Raw genomic sequence first — 25,251 nt, 5'->3', positions numbered from 1 at the left:
ATTACCGCGAATTGGTTCTCGCATAGCATTTATCCATTTCAGAGTGTATATCCAATTGGTTGGGTTGGATGACGGGTGGTACGGCTTAGTACATAAAAATAATAATTCTATTTTGCATTTGCGTTTCATAATATCTTGAATTTTATTTTAGTTTTTAATTTTATGTATTTTGTTGCCTTTTGCATAAAAGTACATTCTATTTAGTAAAATATTTTGTTATTATTAAAAAATTAAATAAACTGCACTTTGCAGCGATTTAGTTCTCAAAGTTTTTCTGTGACCATGTCCTTGGAGCTACAAATGATGTTGATAATAAACGCATTGGCTGGTGAGAGTACTGGGTGTGTTAATAGTGTTGGTAAGGCTCATAGGGAAGGCTTGTTAAATCAGTAGAGTAAATTACTATTTGCCTTAAGTGAGTTGCTGCTGCGAAACCACCCACATTTTTATTTTTTTTTGTTTGTTTTTTTTTTTTTAATAAAACAATTTAAAAATAAATTAATAGAATTTACTGAGAAAAAAAATGTTGGATGAGGTCCTTTGTGATAGTACAGAAAATGTAATGCTTTACAGTCAAATGGAAATTGGTTTATAGAGCATATAGATTAAAAAAAAGTTTTAATAATTTGAGTAATTTTTATTTGATTCGTTTAAATGAAAGAACGAAAATTCTTTCATAACTGGAATCTATATTTAATTCCCAAACTTAAGAGTTAAAGCAGTTTTTTTTTTATCCAATGTTTATCAAAAGTTAATGAATTTTCATTTAATATCTTTACTCACCCGTACGATAAGAGATACAATAACATTCTTACACTTATTAGAAAAGTAATGAAGAGTAAGTTTTAGTGAACCTTCTGGCCTAGTTTGAAAAAAAATAAAACGAAAAGCCTTTTAGGCTTCAGCAAACATGCAGTTAGTGTACTTACTGGAGTATTAATGGGCGACTGAGCTATTGCGCCTATGCACCAACGGTGACGAGTTCCAACAAGTGGATTATGCAGGAGTTGTCAAGATGAAGAGGAGCTAGAATCTATCAACTACTTTCTGTGTCTCTGCCCAGGACTGCAGAAAAGGCGACCTTAATATCTTGTGGATCGCTTTTTCACTGGTTTGAAAGAGATAACGAAAGCAAATTTATCAGATCTCCTCAATCAAAACATTCTAATACAAACAAATTAAACGATCGTTTTTGTTGTTTTTGAACTACTGACTTGAAACTTATAGAAACTGAATTATTCCAGTCGTCCAGAATTGTTTGGTTTATGTGTACTTCTACATAATATGATATACCCTATAATTGGTAGATGCTAAATGGTGTATATATATATAGTTCTCTTGTTCTTGTTGTAGCCCGAAATATCAAACAAACACAAACCTTCTTGTATGACCCCTTTGAGGGATGTTGAACGATACCTTGGCATCTTCGACGAGTGGCTCCGTGACGTAGACGCGGCTGTTTTTAGAACCAAATAGTTCTCTTCGCAATTGTTGCATATGTGCGACAAAAATATGAAATTTAAAAAAGCTACATGAGGAATAAATACACTTTCTACTACACTTTATTTTTTATAAATAAGGCAATATTACTTGCAAATATATGGTTATTTTAATTACAAGCTGTCTGTAGGACTGGAATCTCCTCTTAGTTTGTAAAAAAGGACAAGAAAAACTCAAAAAAACCGAAACAGCTGTTTACCTCCTTAAATGTTGCTGATGGCATTATCCATATAATCAATAAAAATATAAAATGTATATTAAGTTTTAGCACTTATTCTGATCTACTATGACGTATAGATAAACTTAATTAATTATATAGGTATACAATGAAAACAAAAACCAAATTTCACTTTTTTATGACTTGGCTATTTAATGGGAATTTTTTGCAATTGGTGAAATAGAAAATATATTTTTGTGTTTTTCAAATTGTCAAAATATTTGTTAAGATATTATAAGATACAAACTATTTCCAGTGTGGTCTACTGTTTCTGCTCCGAATGTAGAGAAGATGATGATGTAGCTATAGTCTTAACAAGTTAGGTGTGACGTTCTTAAGAATGATAAGACGAAATATCGTTCAATTTCTGATCGTGGACAACATCTTCGATATTAGATGGAATAGAGTTGACAGGGTTCGCATCTGTGCGTATCGATTTCAAATACTCTCTGAACATAATTTGATTTGTAGTAGGTTTTACCAATGCAAGTGTTGTAGATTCCTTCTGTTGTATTTGACTATGATTTGCAACTTCTTGCGTGAAGTTTGAAAAAAGATGCTCAGACCCTTTGATAACACCAAATAACAAAATTAAGTTTTCAGAGAACTTCAAATTTTCGCTAAAGCCTTGTTCGTTATTAGTTTTAAGAGACTGCTTCGTAGTTTTATCGCAGCAAAAACAAGGCGTCTTTATCTCATAAGCTCCAGCCGAAGAAATTGTGTACTTGGCGAGCTCCAAGCAACTTGTCAAAATTATTTGATTCAGAAGCTGTCTTTCAAATACGTTTAAGGTGGAAATGGATGCATATTCCTCATTTATTTTTAATCTACCCGTCCTTAGTTTTTCATATATGTTACGTTTAATGTCGTGATAAGTAGGTTTTTTTACTACCAAACGTAACTCAGGCTCATTCAAAATAGTATTTTGCACTTCTTCTACAACTTCACCTTTAATTTGGCTGTTGGTCACTTCTGAATTTTTAACATCAAGTTTTTGAGAACTCAAACATCTTTTGAATCGACTTACTGCACGCATTATAATACCTAGGGATTTCAGATACTTTTTGTTAGCCTTACCGCTCCTTGCCTTAACATTTAAATCCTTGTCTAGTGGAAAGTTACCGTTAGGGTTATTTTCGCGTCTTCCAGGAGCTGACATATTAACACCTTAAGTAACTATGAAGAAAGTAGAAATGTGGTTAAAAAGAAAAGGAACAGTTCAATTGCGTGTGAAATAAACCCAAAATGATATTGCCTTTCCGTGTTTCAATACTTTGCAAAATATATATAGGCACATATATAGTGCAACTCAGAAATTTATTTAATAGGTTATTTGCAAAATGAAAGTACCGAACAAGTCGGAAAAGAAATATACTTTCCTATTAAAAAAATTTTAATACTGTTAAAAAATATTCCTATATTAATCCTGTAAAATATATGTTAGAAGGCAAACAAACTCAAAACTTTCTATTATTTATAGAAAGTTTCTACAATGCACTTAGCATTTAAATATTTAAATCTTATTTATATATATAAATATATAAATATTTATTTAACATAACCACTATTAGACAATAAAATGATGTATTATAAAACCTTCCAAGCTTTAGAAAGCAATACGAAGTTAATCCTCACTACTAAAGTTTTACGTATTATTTGAGCTCTTCGAAACTTAGAGCATTTTCATATTCAAATATACTGAATCAAATGTTAAAGATTAGAAAAAAGAATAGAATTTGCTTTAGTATTCGAATTTATTGTTCGAATTCAGATGTTCTCGAATTGTTGTGTGGACCATCCTAATACGTACTACTTATGTTAATCAAGTTCACATACAGTTATAATTTACATTGTTCTGATATGTTTAGTAACTGATGAGAATATATTGATAATTCTCTTCTCTGCGAACTAAGATTTCTTTAGTTAACTAGAAAATTTTGCAATAATCTGAAAATAATGTGAGTTCGAGTTAATCTAAGAAAATGCTAATTTCTTTTTTCAGTTATTGGGAATATATTATTATGCGGTACTTCATTTGCTACTGGATTTTAAGTCAGATTCTACAAGGAAGAAATCATCCAAGTTTACTTGCAATAGGATTATGTATTACAAACAAAAAGACAAAGTGTGAACAAATATGTGTATAACTACTACTAAACATTATTAATTTTTTAATAATGTTTTTTTAGCTCACTTTAACTAGGAGTTTTAATCGGCCAAGTTTATTTTTTTTTACTTACCTGTAAAATATTCCAACGAATCCCAACTGATATGAGTTTCAGCTACCCTAAGAATATGTTTTTCTGGCTTCTCAGTTTGATAGAATTGAATAGTACTTGATCCTATAAAGACTAACTCATGTAAGCTTACTAGCACTTGGATTTTATATTCAGTCAGTCGCAGAATTTAAAATTTGAACTGCTGGTCGGCTTTCCCACACCATACGAATAGTATAGTTGGCAAACTTTCTAGTATTTAGACTGTCTCCTTGGAGGAAAGAATATCAAATTCAATGTTGCTGGAGAAATTGGGAAGTGTAGATAACAAATAGTAAGACGCGTAAAAATAAATATATGCATTTAAAAATATTGTTTCCTACAATATCTTATAGTATATTATGAAATATCTCTTTTGCTAACGGATATCAACTTTACATTGACTCCGTATCTTAAATTTCGAGCTATTTCGAGTTTATTTTATTACTTACCGAAATAATTTTCAAATAGTGCTAATCGGATATTAATTAAAGTCGACTTTAGGCAATATTCTTCTTACTCTTCTGATCACAGATGGATTTAAACGCTATTTCTTAAAAGAATACCCATTTCTAGTACATCTATTAAAATCACTCACTATGGTTCATTTCTTATCTTCCTTTTTTAGTCAGTGGTGTATAATAGTTTGTTTGGAAGTGCAAATTTTTTTAATAATTATAAATATTATCTATATATATGTTTAGAAGAAAAAAAATCTATGCGAAAATGGTACGAAAATGTTAAAATAAATATATTTTGTCCCGAATGATACTTAGTGGAAAAATTGCAGTTACAATACTTTTTCAAGTAGTATCTACCGCATTCTTATAACCATAAGATATAAAAGAGCTATTAATATTGCAAAATTTGTTACCAACCTTGTTCCTGATATGTCAATGATATTTCAACGTCTTTGATGAAGCGGTTTTGCAGATAATTTTGGATGGACAATTTTGAAGAGCGCAGATTGTGTAGCTCTACAATTAAATTTTTAATTCAAATTTCTATGTATGTAGTATGGATTTAATTAAATACAAAAATTTTTTGATAGACTATATAGAAAATTTTTGACATGTATTCATCGACTACTTTGCTTTTTTTAAAAAACGTAAGACATATTGTTTTTTTTTTTTTAAAAAGAAAGATGTAATTTTTTAATTGCTTTTTATTAATCCAAAAAAAAAACAATTTTTGGATATAATGAAGTTTTTGAAACTTTTGTTGAATTTTTGATATGATTAAGAATCAGTGACGACTGCTATAAGGTGCGGAGGTGTGCGGAGCACAAACAAACATAATTTAAAAATTTTAAATAAAATATATAAATTCATTAAATATTTTTACATTGAGACTTTAATTTATAACATTTACATATAATACATACCTATAATTGTATCAGAAATACAGAATTATATAGTGGAAATTGTATGAGAGTATTTATTCTGTTCTTTTCGAATAGAACAGAATAATCAATTACATGCATACGAATCTAACATGTTGATTTGCCAAAGCACTTAGTTGTGCAGTAAAATTTGCGGCACAAATTTCAATTCATTTCAATTACATTTTGTCTCTCCCCTTTTTTTTGTAGCCAGAATGAATTTCTTTCTTTAGGTGTGCGGAAAAATTGGCCACACATTCATATTGTTAGTCTGCACTTTGAGCCCGTTTTCGATTGTACGGTTAAAAAAGGTTGAGAAATATTACTTCTTTTTTAATCATAGTCTTTAGAAACACAACCTATGAAACGCTAAGGAAGTCACTCCAAATTTGATAGTGAACTATATAACGCTGTTTGAAGATAATTTTACACATAATGAGATAATAATATAATATATGTACATTATAATGTCTATATATGATGAGAAATTATAAAACGATTAACAGTTATAGGTGTAAAGCATTTTTTAAACCATTTTTTGTTTTAATGCATTTTCAAGTGAAAAAGTAAAAATATTTTAAGCGTTCTAATATTATTTCACTGTTCTATATTTACACTTCTTTTTATTATCCTTAAGAAGGGTAATACTCTTGTGACAAATCCCTATATTTGCATCGTACCAATGCTTTTCACCGCAAAACCCGCAAACGCACGAAAAACATATCGAGTTTTCCCTCTGCCTTGCTGCTTTACATTTAAAATCACAGAATTGTTAGGCATTTTTTGTTTTCGGTATTCTTATCGTTTTTCATCTCTTTTCCTGGTTTCTGCGCTCTTTAGCTTTAGCACATATTTGTTAAACGTGTGTAAGTGCGAATGGCGAAGTATGTGTGTTACTGTGTTACTAGCATACACACATATAAACAATACCAAACAACAATTTTTTTTTGATTGCGTGGTGTGTGTGTGTTTGTGTGTGTAGTCAAATCGGTTTTACTTTTGGTACGTGCTTTCTTTTGCAATTTTTTCAAAACTTTCTGTTTTGTTCAGTTTGTTTTTTTTTTATTTGTTTTGTTTTTGTTATTTTTGTTGGTTTTAGCTCGACATCGATAATTCTTCATTTCACTTCTGTGTATTTAAGCTGTGCGTTGAGCTTATTTCGTATGTTGGTGTGTATGAGTATGAGTAAGTAAGCGTGTGTAAAGTTGAAAAGATGCTGGCTTTTTGTTTTGCTTCATTTTTTTTTATTTTTTTTATTTTGTGTATCTCATTTGCTGATATTCGGTTTTTCATTGCACACTATCAGCATATATAATACATTTTTTGTTCATTCAAAAGAAAGCAAGCAAAGAAAAATCCAAAAAAATTTAAACTAATAAAAAAGTAGGAAAATAAAAACCAAGAAAAGCTGACTATAATGGAGCACAAAACTGTTTACTTCTAAATGGAAATTCATACATAAATTCTATTGATTTGATTGCTTGAGGTGAAATTTTCTTCGTTACCTTCATTTCTTCAATTCTTAATTTCTTCACTTTTAGTTTGGCAATTGGTGAAACTTCAAAGAGCGAAAGGATTTATGCCTCAGAACTAATAACAAAGGTAGATGAGAGAACTTTGCTGAACCAAAAGGATTTGAGTTAAATAACGTGAAGTCAGTAAGGCCTTTTCCATAAATCCCATTAATACCTCTGCAATTTTTTTTTGTTTTGTTGCAAAATGGCATATTATTCTTTATTTTTAATACTATTCGAAGTTCAAGAGTTAACTAAAAACGTTTAGGATTTTAAGCAATACTAATTATAAAACCGATTAATATCAAAATTTCTTCTGTATTATTCTACAGAAATACTTCTGTATTATTGTACATTTTGATTATTATTATTATGTTGAGGCTAGTTGAGTCAGTACACTCGAACACTTTTACTCTCTATTAACTGCGAGGTTTCTTCATAACCCCTCTCTGCGCCTTGAGTGGATTATTGTTTATCACTTCATCAGACTAAGCAATAATTGACCTCAGATCTGCATTCCTCCCCGAGATGCCTGTATTCATTCTGAGATTTGATAACGCGGTGTTGGTTAGCCTGTAAGTTTTCGTTAATAATTTCAGGACTCTATCCTTATGTATTTTTTGATCGGATCAATTTTGAGGTCCCTGAGTATGTCATTCGTCCAAATGTAGCATGGTACCTTGAAAAGTCTTCTCAGAGCCTGGCTTTATCCAATTTCTAGCTGGCGAATGGTAGTGTTAGAGGTTTTGCTAAACGCTACACATCCATGTAGAAGTGACGGTTGGCATCTTTAGTCTTTAACGAAACCTTTCCCTCGATTATTATTCAAAGCAATGAAAAATTTCCCCATTAAAAATAATTCCGAAGCCAGGAAAGGACTTTTCTTTGTCAACATTATGTAGATCTATAAGTTTTCTGTTTCTCTATAGAAAACTTTTAGGCATATGTTTTGTTAAAAATTATGAAGATATAGCTAATCATTAATTTGGCTGTAGAATAGGACATTGGACTATTGAATAAGTTCACAGAATTATCAAAGAAATATTTTCTGTGTTTCATGACAAAATGTACTGCTCCGCTGTATACTTAAATGTGGCTCAATGTTTTGAGAAAGTGTGGTATGATCCCCTGATGTAAAATTTAAGTCAATTCTTTCCTGACAAAATGCATAAGCTAATTTTTTCATATATAGTCATTAAAAAATAACAATTTGAATACAATTCAATTTCTTTACTACATATTAATAAAAATTGATATAAAGGCTGCCGTTCCTCAAGAAAGCGTACTCGGGCCGTTTCTTTACTAAATTTATACAACTGATATTCCTTTATACTCAAATCAGGGATGACCCTACAGTTCTCAATGCACACAATGACTACAAAAGTGCATCCCGGAACCTCTTACCTCATTTAAGTCTTTTGGAAAAATGTCTTGCGAAATGGCGCATTAAAGTTAATAAAATGAGAAGAAACTTTAAAAAAAGTCACTTTAACGCTGCGCAAGGACACAAGTCCTTGAATGATATTGAAGAGTATAATTATACTCAATCAACTGATGTGAAATATCTTGACATTCATCTTATACAACAGAAGACTGACAATAACTAAGAAAATCGAGAGTGAAGAAGAAGAATTAAAATTCCAGAAATTGCATTGGCTTATTAACAGGAATTATTAACAGGAAAATAATAGTTTGGTCACACTGTCTTACTGCTCCACAACCTTACTGCATTTCAACATCCCAATTAAACAGCAATCTGAGATATCAGTATTATTTTATTATATATGAATCTGCTATTATAAATTTACTTTTTTAAATGTTGAAAGAGAAGACTGTCAGGATTGTTCACCGAAGAACATTCTGAAAGTTGAAATGGAAAGTTGAATTCCATAAGTCGAAGTGCTCTAGTACAAGAGCAGCCGAAAATTGTTACTTTTTCTATATGTTTAGATGGTAGTGCAATAGCTATAACTTTAGGCAATAAACACATGTGACAATTTTCAGTGTCTTATGTCTAATGTGTCTTATGTTGTCCATGATTTTTTTTAGAAGTAGTTTTTATGAATCTTCAAGTCTGATTCTGTTTAGTTAACCTCTTGTATCTATTGTAATCAAATATGGTATCATAAGAATGAGGAGATTATTTGATAACAGAGAATGTGCGAGAGTAATGTAGTTGATTTTATAGTTAATTTTAATAAAAATAGTTAAAAGTTTCGTTATATATGGATGTGTTTCCCATTTTTATATATGTTACGGTTTATATAATATATTAAAAATAATATCCACTACTATATTGCAATATAAGAAGAATGCACTGAAATATAAGAAAACGAATATAAATCCATTTGGTAATTTTTCGTCTCTTCATAAACCATTTGTCCAATTATCCAATATGTATATTATAGCGTCATCAGTTTTGCAGTTTCCGACACTGGCCTACCTTTTACACTGTGCCGTACTGTAAAGCAAATGTTTACAGATTTTTATAGAGCTTATCTAGTTTTTAGTAAAATCAGGATATTTAAAGTGCAAAATATGTTAACACAAAAAAGAACTGCATCAGGAACAAACTTATGCTTAAAATTTATGTCGATTCATTGTAATTTTATTTGTAGGATTTTTTGACTAAAAATGTTTGTATAAAGATTTTATGATATATGGAAACTATAAAGTAAAATTAATAGCTGGTCAAGGCTAAATATCGGTTGACACCACAACGCCACCAGTTTTCGTGGCAGTAGCAGTAGTAACTGTGGGCATATACCGAGGATAGTTAATATTTGTAAATATAGTGCGGTTTGGTAAATGACATCTTGTTTCCTTTTACCATAAGTTGTGTATACGCTACGCTTCCTAGCTGTGCATCATTTAAATATAAGTCTTTGTATGGACAAAGAATACACAAGTTTAAGTAGTTACTCTTACATGTTAATATACCACACAGTATTTAATAAAATGTTGATTTTTGCTAACTAGACTAGTTATCTAGTATTATCTTAAGAATATAATACGGGAGAGGCAAGTGAATGCTTTGATTTTATCATGTTATTACTGATGTAAGTAACTCAAATTTTACATTTCCTTCTATAAACAGCTGGGAAATGTAAGGTGAACTTCACCACTTCCTTGTTTAAGATGGCCTGGATATGGGCTAATTATTTATTGTTTGTGATCTTTGAAATGTTGCTATTGCCATTACTAATAACTACATTATGACATAGTTTATCTATATGAAGAAGATGGTTAGACAATAGGAAGTTTAAATAATTATAATAATGCCTCATATCAGGATAACAATAGGGCGGAACTAATGAACTAATTGTCTGCGGCACTTAATAATATAAATACCATCTAGTGGTAGAGTATGGGTAGAGCAATAGTATGGTACAAAATATTTGCATACATCTTAAGTACGTGTCTTAAACAAAAACCTGAGCAAGTTCTATAAGAAAACAGATACAGTTTCAGTCGAAAAAAAATTTTTGTTTAAAACGTAGTTAAAAATCCTTAAAGAAGTACAGATATGGACATAAAATAACTCATATTAAAAGCAGTTTTAAAAATATTCCAAACAAAAATTTTATGCTAAATTTTCAGTCTTCTTAAGCGCGTTCATAATATCCATGTTATCACAGAATGATGGCGCTGCACTGGGAGTTTTCGAGAGAGAAGTTTTTTGTAAGATCTTTATTCTTCTATGAGAATCACGAGAATTACGAATCTTAGCACGATTTTGGTATGATTTAGCGAAATAACATACTGTGGTTTCATTGGTTTAATCATTTCGTAAGAAGTGATGCTGAAGTGATCTAGCGAAAAATGTATTTGAAGTGGCAATTAAAGGAAAAATGTATACAGTGTGATCAAGTTGTAGGAATTTTAACCGGACCTAATAATGTACGAAAGGGGAGAGGAGTGCAGCATCAAACCGAAACATGATAACGAGTTTTGATGCAGAGTTTTACGTATAGTAATTTGACAACAATTAGTTAAATCTTTCCACCCGCCAAATGCTTCATATGCATTGTAAAGTCATTGCTACTCAATTAAGCAGAAAGTCATAATTAATTCATATTTTAATTCAATATATCATATATAAAAAAAATAATTTTTTTACGAATCGTTTATTTTTTTGCATTTATTTAATTAAAAATGGAAAAAAAATTATTTATTTTTAAACAAATAAACATTAATCTTACCGGAAGTGATTGATATGCAGCATCATATAAAGTGTAAATAGAACCTCTTATATTTGCATAACTGAAATCGAATTCAAGAACACAAAATATAAATAAATTGTCTAAATTGTTTTATGTTTCCATGAAAAATATCGTTACTCATATCGGCATCCACACCCATCCACTAACGAGAATACCCACATCGTGTGAATATTGGTGTTTCTCTCCTGTACTCACGCTGCCATGTAAATATCCTGGTATATCTACGAATTATGTGTGGTTGTGTCATTTGCTACACTTGCAAGCCTGGCAAGCCTGGCTGGGTTCACACAAAACATACTTGCCATATATTTGCTATTACATAAATATAAACATATATGTATACATATATGCATATGAATTTAAATATCGTATGTATCTAAAAATTCATATTTCGCAATAGTTTAGAGAAAATTGCTGTAATTTTCTCTCAGCTATTTCATGCATGAGTGGAAAATTGTTAATAACAATTTTTAGTTTGGCCAAAATATCTGCCAAAACGCTAATTATACAAAACATTTTAAACAACCGTAAACACTTGTGTCTCCAGAAAAAACAACAACAACACCCATGAAATATGTTAAATTATTTATTTTATCGAAATTTTTGATTTGTATATCCCAATTAACCAAATTTTAAAATCAGTGAAGCAGGAAGCAATACGCCCAAGACCTTCAAAACAAAGCAGAATTAACAAAATATTAGTAAAATAATGAAATAATAAAATAGTAAATAATAGTAAATAATTATTAATACTAAATAGATTGTCTTTTTAATAATTAAAATGTAATTATAGAAGCAAAAAAATTATGCTTGAATATTTTCATAAGTTATAAAAAAAATATTAGTTTTCACGTAAAACTGTTGCCGTGAAGTATGCAACAAAAAATTTATATTTGAAATTTCCTTGACACAACTACCACTGTATTAATAATTTTAATGATATTGAAAGTCTGTAATGAATATATGAATAAAATTTAATTTGAAATTGAAATGTAATTAATTATTAAAAAAAAAATTATAAATTTTCATTTAAAAATCTTGCCGTTAATTATGCAACACACAATTTATATTTCAAAGTTTTTCGGAACAGTTACCACTGTATTAACGATTTTAATGATATTGAAAGCATATAATGAATATATGAGTAAAATTTATTTTTAAATTGTAATGTAGTGAATTATTGAATAAAATATTAATTGTTATTTAAAAATCTTGCCGTAAACTATGCAATACAAAATTTATATTTGAAATTTCCTTGGAACAGTTACAACTGTATTAATGATATTAAATTTTTTTTTAAAATTAGTTTTATTATTTAAGGTAATACCTCAAATAAATAAAACAAACATAAAGTAACTAGTTATTAGATAACTAACAAGCAATTTAAATTCAATCAGATTTAATCAGATCTTACTTAAAGGGTTAAGTAAGAAAACTTACACACACAGACGCCAGAGGCGGAAGACCTCCGTTCTGTAATGACGATCATGAAAAACTGTTAAACTGCAGAAATTAAGTAAATTAATAATTCTTATTATTTCTTTTCTTTTTAGATAAAATAACAAAGGATTCTTGTGATTTTTGCTCTGTTATAAGGTAAGTTAAGTTTATTTCGGTCGATTTACATAAAGAAAAATTTGAGTTTAAAAGAAAATATGGACGTCTAGTGATCATATTGTACAAAACGTCATATATAGAATGGAGACGGCATTCTTACGCTCTTTTTGGTCATGACCAAGAGATGTGTTATACAGAGAGTCAAATCACAATTGTCAAATTCCTTATAATTTTGGTACGTTGTTTTTTTGTGGATAGATTTAAATTTACGCCGAACAGGTGGACATTCTGACATTTATAACTGAGTATTTTGAACATAGCGCAGGACATACGTCAGAATATAAATTGTGATAATTTTGCTCTTTTTCAAGCGATTTGCTTTTAATTGATATATAAATGAATTAAATATTTATAAAATAAATTATAACGTATTGGTTTTTTTTGTCAGTGTATATGAAGTTTATTAAAAGTCTTATTTTGCACAATTTTTCAGTGATTTCTGGCACCTGAAAAGCCTATAAAGAGTAGAGTTTTACATTTGACTATTAGTAAGAGAAATTTTACCGGTGGTAATCCACTATCATACCTTTCTATGTTATTCTAAGGACAGGTCATTAAAAAATGTGATCACAACATCTCTCGAAAGTTAACACAGTTCAAGTTTGATAATTATTTAGAATATAAAATCCGTTACCAGATCTTTCTAAACTATTAAATTTTTCGTAAAAATTGGACTTGATGTTTGCATCAATTTTCAATCTCACAGACATGATTCATAACTTATGGTAAGAAATATGTCGTAAGTAATTATACTTACAATTTTCTATCCAGAACTAGAGATATTGGTTAACAAATTTTTTGAGCAACGAAAATCCTGCTATATAAACATGTAGGTATCTGTGTTCGAAATTCTGGCATTTACTTCTTGGACATATAACTCATTATAAACAATGTTGGCTATTATTCTCACTACAGAACTAGACTAAGAAAAAAACTCTAAACTTGTGCTAAACTTTACCCGAAATTATTTGAAAAGTAACGAAGAGCAAAATTTGTTTTGGAAAAGCTGCTTCATTATATGTAGGCTGCCTTTAAATCTTGCACCTGAGCAAAACTTAGTGTTGCGAAATGAGTTTTGATATTTCTGTTCAAAAGTTTGACGTTTTCTAGCATAAATTGTTGTTTCCATAGGAATGGAACTGAATATTGAATTTTTTCATGGGGATTTACCAGAAAAGAATGCATCGATCAACCTAGTTTGACATTTGCTAATGAAACACCATATCCAACGAATGTAAAACGCTGATTCAATTAATTCGAGCGTAGTCTTGTCTATATAGTGCAAGAAATGGTGGAGATGGATAGGTGTGTTACAAATCGGGAGATATAGGTATCCTTGGGTATTAGTGCGACCAGCTTACATGAAATTTCACATATAGATTTAGCAGTCAAAATGATTTGTTCCCGATTTACCATAATTTGACAACTGTTCAAAAAAAGGCACTTGTTGATTGATGCAAAGTAATGCTGAAAAACTATACCCAAAGTAACTCAAATTAGATGAAACAAATCCAAAACCGGTCATGCCGTAACTGTAATATTGGAATAACGTAGAACGATCAATTTTGAGTGGTACACAATCATTTGTTTGCCGTTGAAAGAAGTTTATTCTCCCACCAGGGCAATACGAACTTCCATACATCAGCTTAAGCAAAAGTGTTGTAGAGTATTCAAAAAGTTGAAGTGATGGGCCGCCTTATAGTTCCGACGACCCAATGACCTCTTCTTGTTCCCAAACATTAAGAAAACAATGCGTGGCAAGTGTTTTTCTACGCACAAACATTCAAATGTTATGCTTGGCAAAACTGTTTCCAAAATTGATTTAATCGAATGCAAAAATGTAATCAGCATCATGGAGCATACTTTGGGGAAAAAACAAACTATTTTCACTGATTAACCTGTGTTTTATTTGTTAGGCGACCATTTTCACACATTTATTAATTTAGTCTACCTGATTAAATTTTTCAAAAACTTTTATTCACAAAAACAGTTCTGGATAAATTTTCAAAAAATGCTTTTAAATAAAATAACAAACCGAAAGGCTCATATTATATAGACACTCATGGAACATGACAGAATGTGGCCTAAGAACAAATGATTTAGCAATCTAAATCTAGTTCTCTTAACACGGTGTTCAATATTTATGGATTTCACATTGATGTCTTCTACTATAGTATCGTATGTCATATAGTATGCTTGAACGATATAGAAATCAGAATGAAAATAAAACCATCAAGAAAATTCACTAAAACTATAAATTTATTGTATCTTTAAATGTAATTGGATTGAATAAAAGTTAATACATTTTGTTTGTGCTTAAGAAAACTACTGTTAAAATTCGATATCATCAGATATCGTCTGGCAGCTGTAGATCGTATACTGCAAATTTATCGGCTTGGCACTATGATAGAACTTCAAACAGCAACTCAAAAATGTATCTGTTACTATTATTCATCTAAATATACATTAAATATTGCCAAACATATGAACATCATATAAACATCATGGATTCCAGTAAAAGTTATACGCCAAAAAAACCTAGAATAAATTAGATTAAACATAAAAAATTTTGTGTACTTGATAAATGATATTCTTATAGCAGGAGTAATAATTCATTTTAAAATAGTTTGAATTTATTACCTCCAATTTTTTTGAATTTCGAAGCGAAAAATTTTGGTTATGTGTAATTCTTTTTTAGCTTGAGGACTTGGGTAATGTTTAACGGTTATGGCTTTGGGCATATGCAGTTCTTACCGCATTGCAGAACATGTTAACACGTGCATCAGTTTGCACGAACTGCCATAATTCAACGTTCGAAGTGCTCGAATAATTGATGCGTCTATCGAGTTCACGTAATATTGCCTCCATTTCCTCTGGTTGATATATATATCTTTCAAGAATTTCTAAGTCATCTTCCGTAAAAGGGGATCTTTGAAAAACTCTCTGTACAATCATTTCCAACAGCACCATGTGGAACCTCTCACGTCTTCTTGCATTAATTTCAAGTCCAAATGACCAACACATCAAATAATAGGCTGCGATATTGAAGATAATTAACCAGAACAAAAGCCAATATTGCGAATCAAAAGAATTACACACAACGTAGACTATTCTGCCAAAAATTAATATAAACGGAACCATATAAATAGCAGTCTGTAGTTGTTTGAACGAAATATTAATAAATGCAGGCATAGTGAATAACTGTGGAATCTGTCAAAAGAGATAATGAGGGGTGTTATTTAAAAACGATATTATAAACAGTTTATTACCAGTAATTGGAAAAAAAACAAATTTTTAATATGTTACTTCTGATTCAGTAAAATCGATCCTTTTTACGGTTTTGATTACAATAGATGAGTCACAATTAAAGGTTTTGACGACAAACACTTTTAGACTATTTGAAAAAAAGATCAAATTATTTTATGTTCATCAAATTTTTCATAATTTATCATAACCATTTTATAAATATTTAAAAATAATCAATGTTTGCTTGATTAATATATTAATACATGTTTCTAATCAAGTATTGATAATGAAGTATTTCTATCTGGCTATCCTGTCACATGTATATATATTATACATATTTAATCCTTTAACTTCTAGGAGGAGCATAGGACCGCTCGGGGGAGACTGTAACCCCTAGTGGACGCGTCGTGGGTGACGCATAGCGAATGCTTTTCCCGTTATCGGGTGGTGGGCCTAAAATAAAATACCTCCTTAAAAAACTTCCTTAAAAAACCCCTACCCGCAGGCTACCCACTAGATATTTTGAGGTCATAGGTTGCGGATAGAGTTGTATGCTTAGACAGGAGTCTGTAAAAGAGATGGCGGCGGAGTACTGTCACAATATTTTCTGTCGGTCTGGAGGCAACAGTTGGCAGCCCCAACACCAGAATTGGATGCGGTAGGCCAATCACCTGCCAATCTTAAACCAACTTGTTAACGAAACCGCAATAAATAATAATAGAAATGTCACATGTATATGGTATTAACTATCTGTATTTTTTTTAATTCTTCCTATTGTTTACTAAGAGCCATGTTATGTAGAGTGTTATGGGCTCTTCAAAATTAGTTCTTTTGCGCTATGACGAACTGTCACAGATAAGGTAATTATTTGCTATCAAAAGATACATTTATTACTGAATGCTTCACCTAAGTGACGAGGCACAGATGGTCTCCGCTCTCTTGACCAATATTGAACCGTCATATTGTTTTTTTCCTTACTCTCAATTTTATAATTTGAATTGAAGACAACAACAATTTTGCTTATGACGTGCTCATGACACTCTATACAACATGGGACTAGGTTGAAAAAGATACAAAACCAAATTGTTAATAGATATAGACAATAAAAATGGTTTATAGATTGACATTTTTTTAATTTAGGAGCTTTATTTTGTCTATATATTTGTCAATATCTGTTGAAAAATTTGCAGCATTTGTTGAATCAACAGACCCAAATACAATAAGTACGTGCATTACTTTTAAAGCAAATTTCACTGATTCTACACATAAGCGAGATATGGTATATCCGAAAATAAGTTAAATACGATAGTCTTAATATAATAAAATATCTCGTTACATAGTACCCTCCACAAAGATGTTCCATGTAACTTTAAATTTCATCAATTTTTTTTTTGTTTACATTCGTAATCTTATTTTTACTGAAAGTCAACCTTTTTCTTTTCATTCGCAATGTTTATTAACTCACAACTTTGCTTCCCTTGTAATTCACAATAAGAAACTCTATAAAACAAAAATTACATAAATTTTTTTAAAAATACGAAACATAACTCACAAATTCTTATTTCTGATAAATTAATAGACAGAATTTATTAATTGTAAAGTTAAAGTACACGTTTCGGAGCTACGTCTACTTTTGCGTATATAACGGTTCCGAATGTTGGTAACTTTAGACTACAATGACGTTTGGCTACAAAAATTCTGGCAGCACTAAAAACCCGCAAAACACCACCTGGAGAGCTTAGTAACATTTAGTTTTCATTGCAGCTGTTATTTCCCGCTAGATGGCGTGCGATTTTTATTGTTACTATAGTAAACCAAAAAGGAATATAAGCTTGAAGCCAAATATTTAAAGATCCAAACTTCCATAGCCAGGTTGGTTTTTTCAAATTGGGTTTGTTATAATAAATTTCTAGATTTCGTAGTAGACCTATAAGTATACTTTATTGGGAAAATGGATTTGTTGTATTCACTATAGCACAGTCATTATATTTGAATAATAGCAAAACATCTAAAGAGGAACCAATCTTTCACATCCTAATGTTGTGTGTCTCTTTCAGTCTGACTTATTTTTGCAAATAGCTTCACGTAAATTTCAAATAATATTTTTTGTTAATAGTTTGATCCTACGGAAGCACTTCATACTGCATTACACAACGATACTCGTCTATATTAACCTCTTGATTTTTTTAATCTCTCGACTTTGGGTCACCAAACGGTCTTGGCTCAACTCTTGTACGATAACCGTTTGGTTGGTCAACCGTTACTTGGTCAAATACATACCTAGATCAAAGTCTTGTCTCCAGTTGGCATGCATTTAATTTTGCGTTGATAGTTAAATAGCATTGTTTGACGAATTTGAGTGCAATGCTGTTCTTCAAATTAATTTAGTATTTTTAATACTAAGCGAGATTTCACTTTTTAAGGAAGCAAATCATCCTTCAATATGTGGCTTGGATTGATTTAAATAGAACGTTAGCAATTTCAATGAGTGAATCGAACCAAACCATGATACCATTGTTTAACGTCTTCTCAGTTTTCACAGATGTAACTATTGAACAAATTGCAGATCTTGAATTATTTGAAATTTAAAATATTAATTCATATTTTTTTATCAAGTGGTTTGCCGAACAGCAGTGAACTACAACAGCAAAAATTAATTTTATATTATTTTTAGTTAATTGAATTTTTAGCTGACCATACAGATGTACATACAGAGTATTAGCAAATACCTATTATCAGTAATCTTGGAAGTAATTCTTGTATTTAATTATTCGTAAATAATTTCTTGAAGCTTCAAGTACCAAAAATCGAACTTGTGTCCTGTCAAATTTGAAGCTCAGAGTCAGCGCAATTTTTTTATCACAATTAGACATCATTGATATACTGTCAAAATCGTTGGCCTTACTATTTACTTACATTTATATTCACAAATGAAATCAATTCCATTATATCCATAAAGTTTCCATTAAAAAACTGCCAACAAATATTCTCAGTTTAAAAAAATTTAAAACTATTTTTTCTAACAAATTAACAGAATCAATTTTATATTCCTACCACTTGATGCTCAACCACATAATTAATTAATATACAATTTGAGTCAATTTAATGATCATTAAACATGTATTAATAGAAACTTTGGTTGAAAATCTATGTTGAAAATATTCTTCAAATGCTTGTCACATAATTTGCAACCCAGGGGAATGAAGTGAGAAGTTATTGGCTTCGTGTTCAAATAGATTTAACTTAGTCTACGTTCAATTAATAGCTTACTTCGTCACATACATCCTTGCATAAAATATCAGAATCGTGCAAGTTTTTGTGTATTTTAGTGTGTAACTGTGTGTCGTATCCTTTCTAAGAGTTTATTTCGGAAGGTTGAGTTCCAGAAAGTTTTTTAATATTTCAGAATCTGTGTGTTAACGTTTGATGGAATTTGGAATTTGGCAGCATGTGACGAATCTGTTTTGGTCTCCAAATTTTGCCAATTCCAATTGAGACATCAAAACGGCACAAAGGTAAGAAACAAAATTGACATTTGGGTTTAAGTGCTTTGGATTGCTTTTTTCGTCTTACAGGAAATGTCAGTTTAAATATACAGAAATCTTTGGAAACAGCAAAGAAACATAATATTTTCATATCAATTTTGTGAGAATATATGTATATGGTACACATACTCTTGTGCAAATAGAGATGAAACCTTTAGAATGTCTCAATGCACATAGCAAAGTGTAAGGACTTCGGTAAGAAAAATAGTTTTGTATTTTTTGCTAAAACTTAAAAGGAATAAAAAGATTAAATATAGAATACCGAAATAAAGTGTTGACGACTTTATCATATCATATTATTTGTAGCTGTTAGAAAGATTTTATATCAAGACATTTTATCTATATTTGTAGTGACAAAAATGAGAATCGATAGTATTCTGGTTGCTATGATCTAATTTCATCCAATATTTTGAAAAATAATAGAGCCTCTTCCAATTACATGGCTTCGTTAACTATAGAATTTTTATATATCTAACTCAGACTAGTTTTTATGTAGGTTTCGGTGTTAAATAGTGGCGATATAGCAATATTCTTAAAAACGCTGGTAGTGTAAAACTGGGACTGCATATATCGGTTATTTGGTACCAGTGTTTGGTAATAGAAAAGTCGAGGGCTACGTAGAAAAATGTTGCCGTTCAGTCTTCTGAGATTGTGTTCTATCCAGTCACACTTGTATTTTCGCAAGTGGGATTGTGAACCCACAGATCATTAGCCTTAAGGATTTTTCTATTAATTTTTCAGTACTAATGACTAAACTATTGACTATGTTTTTTTATGAGTACGCTATGTTCTACGATCGTTTATAATTATATTTAATTTAAATAATATTTAATTTTAATACGATGATATATATTTAAACAATTGTTTCATTTGTTATTTGTGTGTTTTGTCGCTGCGATTTTTTTTTACTATTAATGAATTGACTGTGATTTTTATGCCAAAAGTCCTGCCAATAATTTTTATTCAGCTTTTACGTAATTTTTTATGACTGTTCATTTTAAATGCAGTCGTCATCGTTTTCCTTGTCACTGGATTTCTGCTGATCTGTGGTATCATGAAGTAGCTGCAACGGTTTTAGCTTCATGGTTGGTGCACTCACTACAGTTACCTTGGTTGATTGGTTGTCCTTTGACACATCTTTGTGTTGATTTTCTACCATTTTCTTAAGGATTACAACGCTTTCCGAAGGAACTTCGGTAGATACAAGATCATCAAAACTTTTAGCTATCTCTTCATTACTAGTTTTACACGATGACTTCTTGTTTTGCTCTTTTGAACCAGGCTTTTCCCATGGTAATGAACAAGATGGAGCAATATCAAGACAAGCATTTGTGTTAACAATTTGCTTCTGTGAAGAGTTCAATCGTTTTGATTCTATGATCTGTAGAGAAGGACCTGCAAGTTCTTTGGAGTTTACAGTGACTGATAGATTTATAAGTTCTATTTCCGAACAACTCATATTAAGGGACACCATTTCTTCCACCAGTGCTATTAGGCGTCTAAGAATATTATTGATTCTTTGACGTCTCTCAAATGCAGCGGTCAAAGGCATCATTGCTTTGTACTCATTTCCTGTGTTTAACAACTGTTGTAATCTTGGCTTTTTAACTACTGAGTTAGGACTATTGTCGGTTCCACATTTATCAACAGCGGTAGTACTAACATCCTGTTTGCAATTTCCATTGTTTAGTAAAGACTTTCCTTGCATTACTGTAGTAAACACATAAATTAAGACAGTAATCGGAAATTTTTGACGCTCTAAGTAATTTGTATTGTTAGCTTTAACTTCCTCAGACCACAATGAGACATTTACCTCTTTCCGACATACACACATTTTTGTAGAAATAGAACACTAACAATAAAAGTCGTTGTAAGCATACATATAGAAAATAATAATAATTTATTTCGATACGTACCAACAGAAACCTTTGAAATGAGTCGAAATTCTGCCTTTCGATAATTTTTGAACCAATTTTGAAATTTTGAACTTTTTCTACAATAAAATTTGAAACACTGATACGAAATAAAAAAAATATATATAATTATTTTATTTTATTTTAAGTTAACTGCGATAAGTATAAATTCTATTAAAAAATCGGTTTGAATTTATAGCTAAATAATAAGTAGAATACATATATTTATTTTTAATAATTAACAATAAATAATGAAATCATTAATGCGACTACAAACCCGGGTGTCCTTCACCACCGGATAAGACCTTCTTCTTGGTTTCTGTATATACAATTTTTACTGTGGCCTTATGGCTGTAGTAAAAAGATAGCTGAGGTAAAAAGAAGTTACTTGACTCATTTTATATAATATTAAGATCGTTTTTGTTTTCACGATTATTAGTAAAAATTATGCGAAAGGTTAGGCCTCCCTAACGATCCAAGCATTTTAAACGATCCATTTAAACATTTGACAATTAGAACTTGTGCTTATGTACATTGAACTTCTCACAGGACACTGTAGACTCAATCACCACATGCAGAATTTAGGTGCAGTAGAAAGTGATTCTTGTTGATTCTGTCATGAGGAGAAGAAAACATCAGAATATATTGTATGCAACACACACATAGCCAAGCGGCGGCAAGACGTACACTTGACTACGTTGGAAGCGGGATCTTAGTCACAAATCAAATAGATAAAATTAAGCCCACAGCAATTACGAAACTTATAAATACTCTTGAATTATTTTAGTTGTGGTCTTTGAGGCACAATAGATCTTCTAGGTCGTGGTGCATTCATAGCCAATTATTTAATAATAATATGTAAATCTGGTTTCAGTTAAAGTTAGTCAGTAGTTTAAAAGGTGTTCACCTATTTCTAAGTCCAGAGAACTCTACTTCGTTTTTTCGAATCAAATCTAAGTTAGTTCATCAATTTAGAATACCACTTCCTAGTTGATAATAATTGAAATTAACAAAAATAGTCAGAAATTGAAATTTCTTCGCATTCAAGGATAAACATGACATAAAAGGATTCATTTGTGATGTCATAAAAATATAAAAATTATATTTTGTATATTTAATGTTCGTTTTGTTGAGTTTGGTACGACCTTAAATGTTACGCTTATGCTGCAGGCATTTTTAACAACAACAAAAAAAGTAAAAAGTATTACAAATTTTGCGACATTATATCAGCCCGTAGAATAATGTGTTGCTTGTAAAAAGTTTGTAGCATTTTTTGCACACTTGAGTAGATATTTTTTACACAGCAGTGCACTTGTGTTCCATTTCTCCGTGAACGACTGCATCTCAAAGCAAATTTAACCCCTTTTATTTTGCAGCACTAAAAAAGCATCTCTGCTTTTGTGCTTTTGTGCTTCTGAGTTGTGTGATCACAGCCCCACGTGGAAGCTGGGCAAGTTGAAGCTGCCGTATAATACACATATCAACCGAAAAGAATACACTAAAAATATAGTTGGCAACGTGTTTGCAGTAGGCAAGCAGCAAAAAACACTGGAACATTTCTTCTTCTTGTACGCCTATGTATTTCGTTAGCATGTGGCAAGGTCAAGTAGTACAACAACATAAACGACGACCCACAACAACTGTGAATACAAAAAATTATGGTAAATGTTGCAAAATAATGCAAACAGGGAGGAAAAGACTTTTTTTTACTTCTTGGTTACGAGGTTTAGTAATTCTGTGTATATTTTATCATTATTTTTTTGTTTTTGGGTTGTCATTGTTGTCTTGTTAGGTAGAGTTTAAGTACATGAAATATATATATGAACCACTTAAGCTCAAGAAGTTGTGCAATTGAACAGACATGACAAAGAAACTGGGTCAGACAAGAAAAAAAATACCTTTGACGATGCCTTAGTGGCAACACCCAAAGTCGGAACATCGGAAATATTAATGAAAATTTACAAAATTAAAAAGATTTTATTAATTAATAAAGTTTAAATTAGTAATGTAATTAAAGATATGGCCTTTAGCGATTACTCTATGTTTATAGATCTGTATAAAACACTCTAGGGGAAGAGATTTGGGTCGGAGAGAAATTGAAGTGTTAAAAAAGCGATTAAAAGATTGTATTGCTCATATCGTAGACTAAATTGATGAACAACGTTGTTTTATGGACCTTTCTTTCAATGTATTATATTCCATTTACATATCAAAAATTTCACAGCAAAACAATTGGCTAACCATATAGCTGAAATGATCAGAATTGATAGTTATCATCACATATTCAATATTTTCAAAAAGTATGAGTGTATGACTCCACCAGACCAAATGTTACTACTAAGTAACTTTTTGTGCATGTAACGTTTTTTCGAAAATTTTTTGTGGATTTTTATCGCTTCAGGTGTTACAATTTTAATTGTTGACATATTCTTTAATCAAAAAAGAATTTTATCATAAAAGAAATTCGTACTAAAAACGATTTACCATGTGCTATAAACCCACCCAAACAATGTTTTTCGGACGCATTTAATGAAGAGACTTTCAGAATTATTTACGTGATTACCTGCCATGAAGGCTGCCGTGAAGATATGTGCTCTACAAACACATGTATCTAGATAATGTGCCAATAAATGCCCCATTAGAAATTCTAATAAATTTCCGACGGTTACAAATGAAATTATATATTTTGGATACAACTTCCTCCTTGGCATGATACCAAAACCTCTGCTGATCTTTGGATCACAGCACCCGGTGGTAAATACGCAACCCAACGCCGAATGAATAATACACAAATACCTGATCATTCTACTCTCTTAAGTTTGGGTATTAACCACAGTCAGTACAACTCTGTGGTTAATGCACATTAGTTACTAGCGCAAGGATTTTGAATCGTCATTTCAATACTGACTAAAACCATGTCTAAGTGATAATACAAAATCAGTTTTGAGACATAAGTTACGACTGTGAAATTCTTCTATAATTATTTAAATAATTTTTATTTCTAAAAAATATATCCAATATTTTCTAGAAAATAGAAAATAGTGTTAATTTGATTTGGCCAATACAAAAATATTGCAAATTCCATCCCATATTTATTAAAGTTTATTAAAATCAACGAATTACAGAAGCCATTCATATTTTTTATTGAATCCCGTGTAACTTGTGGCAACTCTCCAAGCACTTGTATATGAATTTCGCCATTATACAACGAGTTCCGAATGTGTCACATTTTTATCTGTCAGCTAAAGGCAATTAATATTGAGTTCCTGCCAACAAAAAAACAAAAAAAAAAAAAAAATTATTTAATATTTATGTATAGGCACAATTGCATTCATTTGCATGCATTACATGTACTGTGCAAATAAAATTACAGACAGCCTACAAATATGCAATTACGTTAAGCTTCTCATTTAGTATTGGCTTAAAATATTATTACTTTCTTGTGTGAATGTATATGCAAACACTGCATGTAAATATTTATTTGGAGCGTGTAGGCGCTTAAACTGACTTTTGAAACCACAGTTTAAATCACCTACAATATCCACACTCATACGAATATTTCCATATCGATGTCACCTACTCACAATGAATGCATTTTTCTTCAATTGACACAAATTATAAGCAACGAAGAGCAATGTGTGTTAGTGTGTTGTTACATAAGTATTTGTCAGCTGGTCTATATTTTTCGAATAATTATATTTGTATTTGTGTTAATTTGAAAGCATTGCGCCCACAGCGTTACCGCACCTAAAAGTATGCATTAAGATAACGTTTAGTACTTGCCTATGCCAAAAATGTTGCATAGCCTGAAGGCTGCGCACGGATTGCTCACACACACAC

At 30.7% G+C, this 25,251-nt stretch overlaps 2 protein-coding genes and 1 long non-coding RNA gene across 6 annotated transcripts; all 3 read right to left on the bottom strand.

Annotated features, from left to right (window-relative positions):
- Positions 1–1,853: 1,853 nt before the first annotated feature.
- On the bottom strand, positions 1,854–4,979 carry LOC119662642. Of its 4 annotated transcripts, XM_038072304.1 has the most exons (4): positions 4,851–4,979; positions 4,425–4,591; positions 3,958–4,235; positions 1,854–2,893 (listed from the first exon to the last, which is right to left on the bottom strand). In XM_038072304.1, exon 4 carries the CDS (start codon positions 2,874–2,876, stop codon positions 2,052–2,054), a length of 825 nt encoding a protein of 274 aa, XP_037928232.1. In that variant the 5' UTR covers positions 2,877–2,893; positions 3,958–4,235; positions 4,425–4,591; positions 4,851–4,979; the 3' UTR covers positions 1,854–2,051. The 4 variants fall into 4 exon arrangements, with proteins under 4 accessions (XP_037928232.1, XP_037928234.1, XP_037928235.1 ...); XM_038072306.1 differs by lacking the exon at positions 4,425–4,591; XM_038072307.1 differs by lacking the exon at positions 4,425–4,591 and having other exon boundaries at positions 3,958–4,204.
- Positions 4,980–14,980: 10,001 nt separating this feature from the next.
- On the bottom strand, positions 14,981–16,112 carry LOC119662104. Its single transcript, XR_005250696.1, has 3 exons — positions 15,977–16,112; positions 15,348–15,917; positions 14,981–15,245 (listed from the first exon to the last, which is right to left on the bottom strand). It is a non-coding gene; the product is annotated as an uncharacterized LOC119662104 (long non-coding RNA).
- A 4,232-nt stretch (positions 16,113–20,344) lies between these two features.
- LOC119689425 lies at positions 20,345–21,510 on the bottom strand. Its single transcript, XM_038104255.1, has 2 exons — positions 21,415–21,510; positions 20,345–21,350 (listed from the first exon to the last, which is right to left on the bottom strand). Exon 2 carries the CDS (start codon positions 21,330–21,332, stop codon positions 20,496–20,498), a length of 837 nt encoding a protein of 278 aa, XP_037960183.1. The 5' UTR covers positions 21,333–21,350; positions 21,415–21,510; the 3' UTR covers positions 20,345–20,495.
- Between the last annotated feature and the right edge of the window lie 3,741 nt (positions 21,511–25,251).

Source organism: Teleopsis dalmanni, chromosome X (genome assembly GCF_002237135.1).
Source record: "Teleopsis dalmanni isolate 2A chromosome X, ASM223713v2, whole genome shotgun sequence".
Classification (NCBI taxonomy): Eukaryota; Metazoa; Arthropoda; class Insecta; order Diptera; family Diopsidae; genus Teleopsis; species Teleopsis dalmanni.
The sequence above is the reverse complement of the archived record's forward strand: the minus strand, read 5'-3'. Positions and strand labels throughout refer to the sequence as shown.

Bases quoted from the DNA above. Each gene is read 5' to 3' on its own strand.
- LOC119689425 (XM_038104255.1), bottom strand. From the start codon at position 21,332: ATGTGTGTATGTCGGAAAGAGGTAAATGTCTCATTGTGGTCTGAGGAA.
- LOC119662642 (XM_038072304.1), bottom strand. From the start codon at position 2,876: ATGTCAGCTCCTGGAAGACGCGAAAATAACCCTAACGGTAACTTTCCA.